Here is a 15,720-nt window from a genome sequence, read left to right as displayed (position 1 = left end):
TTCTCCTACTATAAGTCTAAGAGGATTAAAAATGCCACATGTGCTTTTAAGGCTGATATTATCATAGTCCTTAGCCGGAGGCAGGGATAATGCATCCTCCTGAAACTGCTATAAATAGGCAGGAAGGAACTCATAAAGGATAGCCTTAAAAAAATCCAACAGAGAAAAAATGTTTACAAAATCTACTCTCTACATTCCCTGATATGCTAGGAGAGAGACAAATATAATGATTGTCAAAGGAAATGAGATGTCAAATGAAAAGAAATGTAAAATGAAAGAGACAGGTTAAGTTGGTGTCTATGTTAAAGTAAGAACTTTAGTCCCTGGTCTGCATTTGTCCATAGCATGCCAGTTAAATAGTGCCAGTGACCTTATATGCCTAAAACCTGGAAAACAATATAGGTAATGCAGGAAGCTCCTACTAGTAACTAGTTTTGTTAAGAGAAAGTGGTAAATATAACCACACCCACATAGTAAAAAGAGTCATTGTATAAAAGTGTGTGTTATCCTCTCCTACAGGTAAAAGTTTCAGAGAAGAACAATGTGAATCTTTCAATGGTTTCAATCATAGCACAAACCGTATCACTCAAACAGTAGGATGGGTTCCAAAATACTCAGGTGTCTCTCCAAGGGATAAATGTAAGCTTATATGCAGGGCCAATGGCACTGGATACTTCTATGTGCTTTCTCCAAAGGTGAGTTTCTGCATCCATATAATAATGCATCCATTTCATGACTCTTTTTTGTGTATATTGTGGTGCTGAATATGTTTAACATTACATGATGTGTAGTAAATTTCGACACTCGAGAAGATTAGTAAAAAAATATAGGTAAGGGTGGCCATATGTACAGCCACCTTTGTATTGTTCTGTTCAGATCAACTGCCTGAAAGATCAGAACAGCAGGAAGTCAAGGAAGTTCCACTGCTTTTCTTCAATTCCTCTTGGTCAACTGACACACATTTTCCAACAGAACCAATAGCCCTTGTTTGACCAGGATCACAAGATTATTTGTCTAAACTGTTGCCCAACTGGCAATACAGGCTGAGATGTTTAGGCAGTATGTTCCAAGAAAAAAGGTATTACCCATAAAAAATAAAAAACAAAGTGAAAATAAAAAGTAGTCATAAAAATATGAGGGACCTATACCTAAATAACAAAGGAAGATAACATCTTGTTCTAGTTTTTTAATAAGTACTGAGCAATACTCCCTGAGGATTTTTCAACAATTCCCAATAAACCAATAATTTACAATGTATGTCAAACAGCAAACTCATTTTGGCAAGACAGAAAGCACATAAAAAGATCAGTGTACATAATTTCAAGTGCCATATTTGAAAGACTTGGGTGTGTTATAATGCTGGATTGATATATCATTTGCCTTAATATAAATTTATTTCAAGCCCAATGTATTGGGAAGACTTGATAACTGTGGAGTAAGTTATAGTAAATGAAAAGTTCAGAGTAAAAATGAAACTAGGTAAAATAGATAGATTGCACAATATAGTTAGTTAGCCAAAAATGTAATCTATAAAGGCTGGAGTGGGGAGATGTCTAACACTACTTTCTCCTTTACAGCTCTCTAAACTGTTATCAGTCAGTCATGCCTAACATAACAGCCAGAACAGTTATGTGCCCCCCCCCCCCAAAGTCACTGACTAACCAAGAGGTTAGATAGCTGTAAAGTAGAAAGTACAGTTCTGGCTATTATGTTAGGCATCTGCTCACTCCAGCCTTTATAGATTACATTTTTGCCTTAGTAACTATATTGGAAATATTTTTTATTCTGCACAGTCTATTTTACCCAGATTCATTTTTAACCTTTAACCAATAGCAAACAATTTTGCTCTGACCAACCAGAACTTATTAATGGCTTCCTGCGGGTTACAGTTTGGTAAAAAATTACCTCTGGTTTGTGAATTTCCCTTCAGTAATTTTATGGAGCAGCTTATGTGACAACTCACATTTTCAAAAAACAAAAAGTGTATTATTAATTAATATATATCTTTATTCTAACACTTGCACTGCCTTGTTATTCTAAAGAATTACATATTTTACATTATTCCCCTCAAGCCTAGTTTTACTTCTAGCCCTGCACACTGCATATTTCATGCCCTGATGCATATGCTGTAATCATTCATACATGCAGACATACAGTATGTACCTTTAACATGGATTGTGTAGTACTGAAAAAAGATTCCAAAATATATTTCTTGAACTGTTTCTTGTTTAATGAAATGGCTCACCTACACTAGCCCAAACAGTAACATTACACTAAGAACACATAATAAATAGTTGCTAAATTGCTTTAAAAATGTAGCATTGCTGAAGTCATCAATATTTATTTCCTCATCTCAAGCATTGCAAATAATAGTTTTTTTCCATAAAATTACACAGTCAACAGTTAAATATTTGGCATGTTTCTAGGGACGGACTTTCTAGGGTAACAGGGCTGTTGTTTTGTGCTGCAACAGAATGTTTTGGAAATTAATATGTAAACATATCAGACAGATTTATTGTTTTCAAATGTACCATGAATATGGACTGCTGTGCCAAGAAAATATAAAGTCACTTCTTCTCTTACCACACAGGTAGTCGATGGGACACCGTGTTCTCCTGATGCCACATCTGTCTGTGTACAGGGAAAATGCATTAAAGCTGGCTGCGATGGGCAACTTGGCTCAAAAAAAAAATATGATAAATGTAGAGTTTGTGGAGGTGATAATAAAAGTTGCAAAAAGATATCTGGTCTCTTCACCAAACCTATGTGAGTTTACCACTCCGATAAAAATGTATTTAGTTACCAAAGCCAAGCCAATTTACAACACATTTTGTGGAGCATGTTCTTGTGAATATATTGCTCTTGTTTCATTTTTATGCCTGCATGTGTTGCAAAAAGGAACTAATACTTATTATTATTTTTAGACATGGCTATAACTTTGTGGTGACAATTCCAGCTGGAGCCAGTAATTTGGATGTACGGCAGCGTGGTTACAAGGGCCTGATAAATGACGACAACTACCTAGCAGTAAAGAATGCACAAGGCCGTTACCTGTTGAATGGGAATTATATTGTGGCTGCAGGAGAACGGGACATTTCTGTCCGAGGGAGTCTTCTGAAATACAGTGGGACAGGAACTGCTGTGGAAACATTACAGGCTATCAATGTAATTCAAGAATCCTTGACAATAGAGGTACTATGTGTTGGAAAAATGACACCTCCACGTTTAAGGTATTCATTTTATATCCCTAGAGAAAAGAAAGATGGAAAAGTTGGACAGGTGATAAGTAATAGCCTAGCAGGTTTACCCCCGCCTTTACCTAGGCTCAAGCCTCAATCCAACTGGATAGCAGGAAACTGGGGAGACTGCTCTGTAAGTTGTGGTACTGGACACCAGATTCGGACTATTGAATGTCGCGATCCTTGGGAACAGCTGGCATCAGACTGTCAGGCAGCCCTTCGGCCATCTGAAAGAAGGACCTGTGGTGACCCTTGCCCAGTGTGGGATGCTGGAGAATGGTCATCCTGCTCTAAGAGCTGTGGCCGTGGTTTTAAAAGAAGACAGTTGAGATGCAGTGCAGATGGTGGAGTAACACTGCCAAGAGAGCACTGCCATCTGAAAAGAAAGCCTCAGGAGCTGGACTTCTGTAATATTCGGCCTTGCTGACATTATTGGGACAGTTGGAATCTGGAGCAAGGAACCAGTTTCTGCTGCACTATATATATATATATATATATATATATATATAAATGTACTACAGATGTGTCATTTATAAGGGTTCAAAAAATGAAGAAGCCCATTGTACTTAGGGAAATAAAATATACTTTGCATAAATTGAGATATTGGCGTTAACATAAGAGACTCTTGACAAAAGCCCTGGATTATGCTTTGCACTTTTCATTTGTTTGTTTGTTACATGTTTTTTTCTGATTTAATGTGCTCAACAATCCAAATTGTATATATTATTTACTGGTAAATATTTTGTGGATCTTTCCCACAGAGTTATCAATGTAGCCAGAATGTGCTTGAGATTAGCTTTTACATTAGAGTAGAATTTACATTGTAAAGGAAAATGTTTTCTTTGCCTTTGTATATAATCTGGCCAAAATCCAATCCTTGTGTAATATATTTGATAAGCAGCGGTTTGATCATATTTAACAATGTTCCTCATAAATTTTCATTCAGGGATTTTCTGGCTATATTTATAAACTAATATGGATCACTTTTAAGGTCCCATTAATGTATAGCTATTAGAACATGGCCATATTCAATATTGGCTACCTATAGTATATAAAACAGTAGGTCAATCTGGCATATGTGAAAGATACAACTATTTTCTTTGATAGAGGTTAAACAAACCTCCTAGTTAATCTACCTCTATGTGTCTCCTAGACAGGATGATGGAGAGGAGGGAGGGGCTTTAATAATTCATATTTCACACTAGGTCAGGCCTTAATGTTTAAAGGGATGTTCACCTCTAAATTAACTCTTAGGGGCACATTTACTAACCCACGAACGGGCCGAATGCGTCCGATTGTGTTTTTTTTCGTAATGATCGGTAATTTTGCGATTTTTTTCGGCGTCTTTACGATTTTTGCGTAAAAACGCGAGTGTTTCGGCGTTTTTACGATTTTTGCGTAAAAACACGAGTTTTTCGTAACCATTACGAAAGTTGCGCAAAGTCACGATTTTTTCGTAGCGTTAAAACTTGCGCGAAACGTCGTGCCTTTTAAGTTTTAACGCTACGAAAAAGGCGTGACTTTGCGCGCAAGTGTTAACGCTACGAAAAAATCGCGACTTTGCGCAACTTTCGTAATGGCTACAAAAAACTCGCGTTTTTACGCAAAAATCGTAAAGACGCCGAAAAACTCGCGTTTTTACGCAAAAATCGTAAAGACGCCGAAAAAATCGCAAAAAATACGAAAAAGTCGCAAAATGTTCGTTTCCAATCGGAATTTTTCCAATTCGGATTCGAAATCGTGTCTTAGTAAATCAGCCCCTTAGTATGGTGTAGATTCATGTAATTTGAGCAACTTTGCAGCTGGTCTTCATTTGGTATTATTTTGTATCTATGTTCCTTTCTATTCAACTTATATGCAGGCTAGTCGTTGGAGCTCAGTGAAAAAAAAGGAAAACAAATAGATTGCCTTAGGCTAGCCATATAAGGACACAATATCTTGTTTTGTGAGAACAACAAAGAATCCTGGGCCAAATTGCATTGATCCATGGTGGACCCTGGTATATCCATTTGGAGAGGATCACATCCACTGCCTGATGTAATGCTCACCCCAGTGGAATTTTCCATCCTAGATCAGATACAAATTGAATTCAGCTAGAACAGGTTTCTGGCTGAATCTATGATCCAATAAGGTGCTCACTTACAGGCCTGTATTGCCACCTTTAGAGTCCCAGTGTTTACATCATTCTAAAGATCATTTATAGATTAACTTTTCAAGCCACTAAAATTGTAGCAGTCAATTTACTGAAAGACTAAAATGTCTATATCTTGGTACTAAAGGTCAAAATTAGCTTGAAAGTGTATACTGTGACTGTTTCTTTTCATCCTGACTTTACTTTTCAAGGTGCTAACTCATATCAAATAGGTTTCCTTTCCCAAGCTAAACTATTGCAGCCCACAGGAACCCATATTGATACAAATCTGGGTATATGTAATGCAGGGAACATTTGTGTTACTGTTTGGTAATATTATTTTTACTTTGTTACAAAGTGGCAAAAAAATCCCCCATTTTGTACAAAAATGACAAGCCAATTTATAACACATTTTGTGTTGTTGTCTTTTAACTCATGCTGAGCAAATAGGAGAATGAATTTGGAGGAAAAAAAACTGCTTAACTGAAAGAATCTGAAAACTTTTTAATGATTAAAAGTGGCAATTAACTAGCAAATTTGCTTTACAATAATTTTGCACATCTCTATTAATAAACAATACATTGTACTGTAGAAGTAAAGAAAAGCCTACTGATTAAAATAGCACATTTTTTGGAAGTCCCTACAGTATGGATAGAACACAGGTGAATAGAAAATGACTGATGCGTCATTAATTGTTTTGGGAGTGGGGTCTTTTCACTGTCGCTCCAATGCTATTTTTTGCCTTTCTTTTCCAACATTTAAGAGATTTCTCAGTATAAGGCATGACTAGATTTCAGAGCTTAGTTGTCATATTTTGTAAAAGTAATTATTTTGTAATGCATTTTGGCCAGTAGACACTGATTGCCTCCTTATGTTATATCAACCAAAGAGTCTGATGTTACCAGCCATCTGGAGAACTACCAAAGGCAGAAGTCAACTGTTGAATGAGGAACTGTGTGCTCCATTATTTGTATATATATATATATATATATATATATATATATATTCATATATATATATATATTTCTTTTTCACTCTTTTTAAAATTGCAAATGAAAAACCAGAAAAAAGGCTGTGTCTGTATATACATATGTATACTATGTATACTCTGTAGCTGTGTACAAGAAAAAAAAATAAACTTGTTGTACAAATTCAACTTCCCCTTTGGAACAATAATCCCTGATAATCGTTTGCCTTAAATTAAGTTTATTATTCACAGATTTTAATCTACACCGCAGGTGCCGAAGATTTTCAGCTTCCATTCATACAAAGGTAATGGAAAACTGGACAAGTACAAGTACTGAACATCTCATGTCTTTAGGAGTGGATATTGGCAAATAACTGTAAGGTTAACTTGTTAGGCACTTGGTTTCTCTAAACCAAGGGTAATTGCTGTTGTTTTTATTTCACAGATATCAAGAAACAAAAGAGTTACACATGAGTAGAATAATAGTCAAAAAACAGTATGGCAGCTACTTTGTTCTTGTAAGACTGAAATATTTTAGCAATTCGTTATTTGTGCTTTCTAAGGCTGTAACGTTCTAATGTTCTGTGATAAAGTTTAAACATTTATATGTTCATTTAATAAAACTGTTCCTCAGTGATAAAATACAAGACCAATTTTTGTTTTCCACATTTATACTGTATATAATTTAATGGCTGACTTATTATCACAACCTACTCTTCTTATACTGTTCTCTGATCTTTCTCTAATAGAGCTAAATAGAGATAAATGGCACAGGTTACATAGCAGATAACAAATAAGCTCTGTAGAATACAATAGGTTTTGCTCTTACACATGAAGATGATTTTATTTATGGCTCTTTAAAAGACTATAAAAAACTCCTCTTATATAAAACAAGATATTTGTTGCCAAGAAATAGTTAATTTGTAGGTTCTCAATTAACAAATGCCCACTTTAAATATAAAAAATAATATTTGTACTTTTTGATGCTGCTGGTACTTTAAATCACCTTGGTTGTAAAAAACATGTTTAACACCTACCAGTACTGGTGTTTCTTTTATGATTTCAGAATACTGTCTGAAATTTCAGCATTTAGTTTCATGGTATACAGCATCCTTTAGCTGGAATAGCAATGAAAGTATGTGAGCACACATTGTTATGGCTGTGTGCAGGCCTTGTACACTTTTTGACAATAATAAAGATAGTAGGTAAGATGCATTCTTAGGTGGGTTTCCCTGTTCTGAGACACAAGCTAAGATATGAGCTGTCATTTACTATTTACCCAAATGAGGGACATCTGTCTATCACAGAGTATTCAGTATTAAAGAAAAGTATTCAAACCTCATCACACAGCACACAAGCTGAGTGATGAGGTTGAGTAATTAGGCAACAACAGACAAAGAAGATTAAATTATTTGTTAGCTTTGAATGCAGCACCCGATTAAATAAAACTAAATCTAATTACAAAGACACAGCTTGCAAAGGGCAGCAAGGCCCACAAGTCAAGCCACTGGTCTAATCACTGTGTAAATGTAAAGCTAAGTGTTCTGTACCTCTTTCTGAATGACAGGATGGCATTTTTCAAAGAGAGCAAGCTATGTAAACAGGGAAAATAGATACTAGCGGCAGAATGGAGAAAACCTAATAGGAAAATTAGCATGGGATAAAAGTAAAAAAAACAATAGTGATACATACGAAGTTAAGTAAACTGGGATGATATGGAAATTTTTTTATTCTTTTATTTTTTTATTCTTTTATTTTTTAATTTTATTTTTAAATTCTTTTTATTCTTTTATTTTTATGATATTTTACATAACAATTGAAAGAAGGGAAAGAAAAAGGCAAAATGAGTAAACAAAAGAAAGAGAAAAAACAACAGTTATACCAGTTATAAACAGTACCATTGTAAATAAGAAAGGAATAAAACATAAAGCACATTTTATAGAACATAAAAAGCTGGAACAAGGTAGGAGTTTTACTGCATATGTTCTTTAATTTACGCAACATGTTTCAGGTTAGCATAAATCCTTTATCAAGTTTGAGTGCAAACAAATTTAAATACAAACATCACAGAAATATTATATCACCATTATCCTACCTTCCTACTACAAGAGTGTTAACCCCTAGGTAATAATAAATAATAGCCCATAGTGTATCTATGTAAAGGTCCAATGAAAGTGAAAAAGGGTCACAGTCTAAACAAATGTCCATGTAGAATATTTATTATCATTAGTTCATTACATATAATGATAAAACTATACTGAATGGAAATTGACATATAAGTAGTGCCGATAAGGCCTACCAAGGGTTACTGAGGAAATAACTTGGTTACTTGTTAGGGGAGGTTTATAACTTCCTTTCTTTCACAGTACATATAAACTTCATGTAATGGGAATAAGACAAGTAGGTCTGACGTATCTCGGGGGGGGGGGGGGGGGGGGGGGGGGGTGCTCTTCCTAGTAGATGTGTTATAGCTAACTTAAATAACTGACTCCACAACAAACGAAATCTAAAAAAAAATCTGACCAATCCTTTATGGAGAGAGAGAGCTAAAGTATTTCTGGTTATTTTGAAAGATGGAGCTACTACATCTTCTAAACAAAGGGAGCAATATCAGCAAACTTCAAGAAATAATATGATCAAGTTATTATCTAAAGTTCTTAATTCTTTCACTCCCAAATAATCAAATTTTGCCAAAAGTTTTTCCCCCATAAATATGAAAAAGTTGTCAGATTTGGCATTGAGGAATATTTTTTACATGTTCATAATATTTCATCATAGGGCATTCCTATTTTGAGGAAACTTATAATATTAATATTAATGTCCTGATGCCTTACATTACATTAATCTACTTGTAATTAACAGTTATTCAAGATCTTTTTATAGACTGATGCCAAATTCTTTAGCTTGCATTCACTATTGTACAATTAAATAAGAACTGAGGTTATGTCCTCCATATTGTGGTAGTCAGAGCCACTAAGATGCCAGTTACATCCCCTTAGGGATGTTCTGCAATTTTGTTGGATGTCAAAAGCTGCTATAATATGTTTCATCCATTTCTAAACAAAGGTTTAAGCAGAGAATGTAAACTAGAAGAATAATGAAACACAAGCCAGCACAGTTTGACATCCAACTTGCAAAATCCCCTGTGTCATTCGTGCCTGAGGCTTTCCCTTGACAGGAATTACATTCCATTGGATCATAAGGTAGGATTGTGGCAGGGAACTGAAGGCATTTAGAATAGATTTTCCTTAGGGTACCATGTGAGTGCATTACAAAGTAACCTGATTACCTTTTTTGTGCAAATCTCTTCTGAGCACTTTTTGTTCACATAACTTCTTTGCACCTTTTAAGGCAAACAAGTATTAATTTATTCATGTGTAATTATTGCTATTCTGTTTCCAACAGTTAAATCATTTGCATTGCCACACCATAAAGAAAATGTTGGTTGGAATAGCAGAATATTGGCCCACCAGGCAGCCTTGCATATTATTTTGAAGTGTATTTATGGCTGCCAGAATCTTATGTGTAACCTCTATACCTTCATTATACTCTAATAATAGATATAACATCCAACACGCAATCAAAAGGTGATTTAGGGGCAGATTTGTGATTGTTCAAGCCTAAGTTCCCTTAGTGTCCCAAATTAGTGTCAACGATTACACTGGAATTCTGGGAAATAACACTGCATGTGTGTCAATTTGTATGCAATGTTGCCTGCCTTTGGAGGTGCTACAATCCGCTGGGGGAAAGAATTTGGTGGCATATGGGCATTGTCTAAAACAGTGATCCCCAACAAGTGACTTGTGAGCAACATGCTGCTTGACAACCCTTTGGATGTTGCTCCCATCAGCCTCAAAGCAGGTGCTTATTTTTGAATTTCTGGTTAGGAGACAAGATTTGATTGCATTAAAACCCAATGTAATTGCCAAATAGAGCCTTCTAAAGGCTACCGGTCAACATAGGGGCTATCAAATAGCCAATTATAGCTCACATTGGCACCTCCACGAACATTTTTCATGCTTGTGTTGCTTCCCAAAACTTTTTCCATCTGAATTTGGCTCACAGGTATAAAAGGTTGAGGATCCCTGGTATAAAACGTCCATGACAGGCACATCATTTAGAATGTGCAAGCTAGGGAGTACCATGGTAGGCAAGGTGCTAGGAAGTTTTGTACATACTGTACAAGCTGCTTATACGCTACAATGGTAATAGCAGAAGGGCTCAGTATATGTACCTTAAGGGTCATGATTTTGCTCCTAATAATGCTTGATCATTTATACATTACATTTTATAGGGCTTCCAACTAAGCCATTGCTTCTTGGCTAGTTGGTTACATTTATCCTAGGAAACGGCTAAAGCAAACAAAATAAATAACAAGATTTTTACATTTAATGGGAATAACACATAGCGATAAGTGTTCTTTTTGTCCCAATGGCAGGAGAATGGAGATCTATATTTCATTCATTATTCCTCTTAGTAATCAGAATACAATGAACTCTTATAGAAACACTTGGCGTATTTATTATGCTGTGTAAAACTAATTCGCCGAAAAAACGGAGTAAAAAGCTGTGCAAAATAAATGAAAAAGATCGCCGTCTGATTGCCGGATATTACGCCATTATTTTCCATAAGTTCAGTGGAAGAAAAAACGTGTAAAAAAATTATGCCGTTTTTACATGGCGAAGCCTGGCGATGTGTGGCGAATTTTCTTGCCGTTTTTTACACAGCATAATAAATATGCCCCTAGCTTAAAATTTATTGTATCAAGCATTTCAATCCATAATACGTCTATTAAATGGCAGCTTTTATGTCCATTTTTGTAAAAATGCTATAGCAACTGAAGTATACCAAGCTAAAAAAGTAATGAGAGAAACACTCAAACCTAGAAATGATCCAGTGCTTTTGTTTCTAGATACAACTATGATAAATATAGTGGATATACACACTGGTAATGAAGTTATTAGCAGTCTGAAAAAGCATGTAGTGCTCTTTTACTATATTTCAAGTACCAGTATGGTGGTACTAACAGCAATAAAGGAGCATTTTATATTCACTCCAACACCGACACACTGCTGTGTGCATGTTTAAATCTTTTTTTAGCAATACCCTTTCTATCACCCTTCACATTTAGCTTGGGTTTGTTTTAAAATCCAGCTGATATCCACAAAAGAATAAAAGCTTGCTCACGTGAATGTAGCTCATATTACACAGTGTTTACCCCAGCTCTCTGTGGTTGTTAGAAATGTAAATCATTTTGTTGAAACCAGAAATAAAACATCAATATTCCTTTGTTTGCAGAAAAAAAATCATCATATGAATCTGAGTCACCACTCCATACTTTTTTTTTTTTTTATATCTTTTGTTTTTAATTGTCAGTCCCTTTTATTTGTTTTCATTTTACATCTACTGGATTTTGGTTCATTGGGGTCATTTACAAAGATCTCAGACAGAAGGGGTGTGTTTTTGACATAGGAAATGGGGTAAGTACAGCACCCTGATGCAGCCTGTGCCTTCAATGGTCCCTAATTTGTCTGAATGATGTGCAAGTTATGGGTGCGCCTCTCTGTGCCCACCCCTAATGAATATAGCACTGTATTCATGGGAGTGTGGCTGTGAAACAAAGACCTGTGGCAATTCATCTAGAGGGAAGGCAGGGTACAAAAACATGACAGATTGCCCCAGATTGTAAATTACACCCTGCTTTTTCCATTGTAATTGACCCCTAATGTATTTTCTTTTCATAAAAGCGAATAATGGATATCATCACATATTTAATCTGTCTTGATTCGGAAACAGTTTTACAAATTTGTTTTTTTTGCAGTTTGCATGAAATATTTATTTTTCTTCTCTGCCCTTGTAAAGGGGCATCAATTTCATCATATTGCATATTTTACAGATTACATTTTTTCATTATAATAGAGAGCAATGAGTAAAATTAATCAGAAAACTGCTTGCCAATAATTGGAGCAAAAATATATTTGTAGGTGCATATAGGAATAGGATATGTTTTGCATTTAGTCTGCCTATCAGCCTACAAGCCAGTGATGCTGTCATGGTATGGCAACCCTCTAACGTGACCAGTTACAGGCTGTTTATGTAATTAATCAGCCCTCAGGCTGCACAGGGCTGAATAATTACATTTATTCCAACCCAGCCCCTAGTTGGAATTTACTCTTACAGGAATTTTTCTCAGTAAGGGCAGGACAAAACCCTTAACCTCAAACACACACTATTAGAATTTTGGTGAAAAGCTTTATTTATATGAAACAGCGTTTATGGGCTGTTTATTATTATTATTATTATTATTATTAATATGTTCAGGGGTGATAGTAGCTGTTGTAAATACTTTCAAGTTAGAATGTAAATCTGCACTTCATATATGTATTTGTTATTTTTTCTCCCAGTGAGTATAGTCATATGACCTTCCAAGGTGGATACAGTGTTGAAGGTTTCTATTATTGCCTGATTACACATAACTAAGTATCCCAGAAACATATAACAACAGAGTCTAATTCTAAAATGATGGATATTGCCAAAAGAGAATCATGTTTCAATGATTCTCTGAAAATTAGAGCTTTGTCTTATTCCTTTGTAAGTTATTTGCAGTTATAGCCTTTTTATTGGCCATGTTTTGTTCAAGGTAACTCTCTGCATATACTTATATGGAAAGAATGAGGTCACAGAGTGCCTTTATAAAGGTCATGTAGCTGTCTAGGTGCTGTATTTGGGAGAAACTGGCAACATTTTGCGAATGGTTGATGTGGGAAGGAGCTTCTCTAACAAGGCAGGACAGTGACATTGCTATTGCAGAGCTAACATTTAGAGCTTTAACTGCAATATAATTTTGACTCCCCATTATCGTTAAAGCAAAAGGCAATATGAGGGAAGAACACTATCAAGAACATTTCCATAACTGATCAGGGTGTATTCTGTGGTACAAGACTAATCTACTTCTAATTAAGAATCTGCAAGGCTTTCCAGTGCTGTTTCCCTTGGGGGGAATTTAAACATTCATGTTTTTTTCCTGTTAAAAAAACACAATTTTTTGCCATTTCTTATGCATCAAAATCGCAAAAAAATGAAAACATGCTATCTAAAGCTGTTGATGTTATGTAGAAGTCAACAGGAGCTGTCCTAGGCAAATATAATAAGCTTTATTTAATTTGTGGTTTTAGAGGTTTTTGGACATCTTTTTATTTGTAAGTCCATGAAAATTCATAGAAAAAGATAAAAACCACAAAAAAATTGTGGTTTTCGTTCCGCATTTTAATTTGTTCATGCTTTTTGTTTTTGGATCTTTTAATAAATGACTAGACATTTGTGGGTTTTGTGGCAATTAGTTTTTTCAGGGTTCCAAAAAACTCTAAAACCACTAAAGTCAGAATGCTAAATCTGTTGATAAATCTGATCTCTTTGTATGTTATTTATCCAAGTATCCATGTTTATTTTACAGTCTTTATTGCAGTGGAATTACAAAGTCTTTACTACGCTACATGTAGAGGCTGTACAGCACAAAAAGAGCACACCTTTGGTGCTAGACCAAAGCTTTTTTATAAGCAGGGTTAAACAAAATCAGTCTAAAGCAAAATGGGTAAAACATGGCAGTTTACTCATGAAGTAGAGAAAGAGAGCTGTAAGAACAGTTTGTACTGCTCTTACAGCCATCCATCCAGTATACAGTATATCTTGCTGGAGTTGTTTTCTGAAAATTATATGTCTTGATATCAGAAACAGGATGCAAAGTCGTTTGAGGATTGGGAGTTGTAGTCCAGCTGGTAAATCCACTAAGGGACCTTGCTCTACATCATTTAAATGGTTAAGACCTTTGGTCTGAATCTTTGTCCTTTAACCCTCCTAAGATGTTGTAAAATATATTTCATTACATCTGACAGATCCATGGACAGAATATCTTTCGTCTGGCAGCATATGGGACAAATTACATAGACACGCTGTTTCTAACACTGCTCTCTGCTTTTGTTGGCAGATCTAGATCTTCCCCAGATGTTTTGGTGCTGACCCAGCTCAATGTGAGATGCAGATTTTGATCCTATCCCAATGTGTCCTAATCTTTGCAAAATTTGTTACCACAAAAAAAGGAAACTAAAGTCTTTCTCTCAGAAAAAAGGTCTCATTTTCAAATAATGGCAGGCACTGCTTAGGTTTCCTCTTGGTACTCAGGTTTCCTCCTGCAATCGAAAAGCATACAGGCAAATTAATTGGCTCCTGATGAAGACTAACTTGTGGCACGTGTGTGTTGTGTAAATATGATTGAGACCTTAGATTGTAAGCTCCTCCGGGACTGAAGTGAATAATGAACAATTACTAAACCTCTGTGTAACATGTCAGCAGTATATAAATAATGAACATTTACCTTTGGTGAGAGGTTAGGGCTCAGATTGTTTAACCTGTGATGACAATTCCCTTTGTTCCTTGTGGCCTTGGTCAGTTTATTACAGTCTTTTATCTCAGTCACCAAACTTAGATTGTTCTAATTGCCAGTCATAGTGTCTGAATAATCAGTATACAGAGCTAGAACTGTATGACGACAGTAATAAGGATACACAAAATCAAAAGTGATCTGTGGTTGTTAAAGGAGAAGAAGAGGTAAAAACTAAGTAAGTTTTATCAGAAAGGTCTATGTAAATACAGCCATAAGTACGCTGATGAGTCCACTATCAAAAGAAACATAGGATTTCTTGTGTCCTTTTTTGGGAACATGTTCTTCGGTATTAGACTTTCTCTCTTTTAGGGGTCCTTCAAGTTTGGGGTACGAGTCTCTAAGTTCTCTCCTCTCTCCCCCTCCCTTCTCCTGCCCCCCCTCCCATAAGAATGCATAAGAAATCACTTCCCCCTCCCTTTGGAATGTGTAATCTGAGCTACCAACTGTGGCCAGAATTCCATAAGAGATTGCTACTATGCTCTGTCATTCCTCTCTGAAGACTTGAGATCAGCACTATGTCATTATACAATACTTAAAGCCAGAATTCCATAAGAGATCGCTACTATGCTCTGTCATTCCTTTCTGTAGACTTGAGATCAGCACTATGTCATTATTATCCACCGCTGAGTATTAGGCTGCCTCTACCTACAGAAAGGATGGCCCCAAACTCTGCTACCAGCAGGAGCTGCATCTCCCACCATAATAGAGGTTCAGCAGCCCTGCTGCCTGAATCTGTAGTGCATCGATGATAGGAAATCCAAGCAGGCTGTCACCTAGCACAAGAAGTAGTAGCGTCTGTATCAATCAACCCACTGTGCAGTGGAAGGAGAGAACCTCCTTTCTCCCTCTTCTAAAATTTCCTGCACAGTAGTCTGGCAAGGTCCTACCGCCACAACGAGCCTAACTGAAAATCTTCCATGCTGCCTGAGTGACTACAGTGAGA

General features: G+C 35.9%; 1 protein-coding gene across 1 annotated transcript in view; it reads left to right on the top strand.

The window, feature by feature from the left end:
- Positions 1–3,838, top strand: part of adamts15 (ADAM metallopeptidase with thrombospondin type 1 motif 15) — a 45,880-nt gene extending 42,042 nt beyond the window's left edge. Inside the window, exons 6-8 of the mRNA XM_012966928.3 lie at positions 520–695; positions 2,591–2,766; positions 2,925–3,838. Coding sequence (XP_012822382.1) covers positions 520–695; positions 2,591–2,766; positions 2,925–3,666 — 1,094 coding nt within the window. The 3' untranslated portion in view covers positions 3,667–3,838. The remainder of the gene's footprint in view (positions 1–519; positions 696–2,590; positions 2,767–2,924) is intronic.
- Positions 3,839–15,720: the final 11,882 nt, after the last annotated feature.

This window comes from Xenopus tropicalis, chromosome 7 (genome assembly GCF_000004195.4).
Source record: "Xenopus tropicalis strain Nigerian chromosome 7, UCB_Xtro_10.0, whole genome shotgun sequence".
Classification (NCBI taxonomy): Eukaryota; Metazoa; Chordata; class Amphibia; order Anura; family Pipidae; genus Xenopus; species Xenopus tropicalis.
Note: the sequence above shows the minus strand (reverse complement) of the source record. Positions and strands in the feature narration are given on the sequence as shown.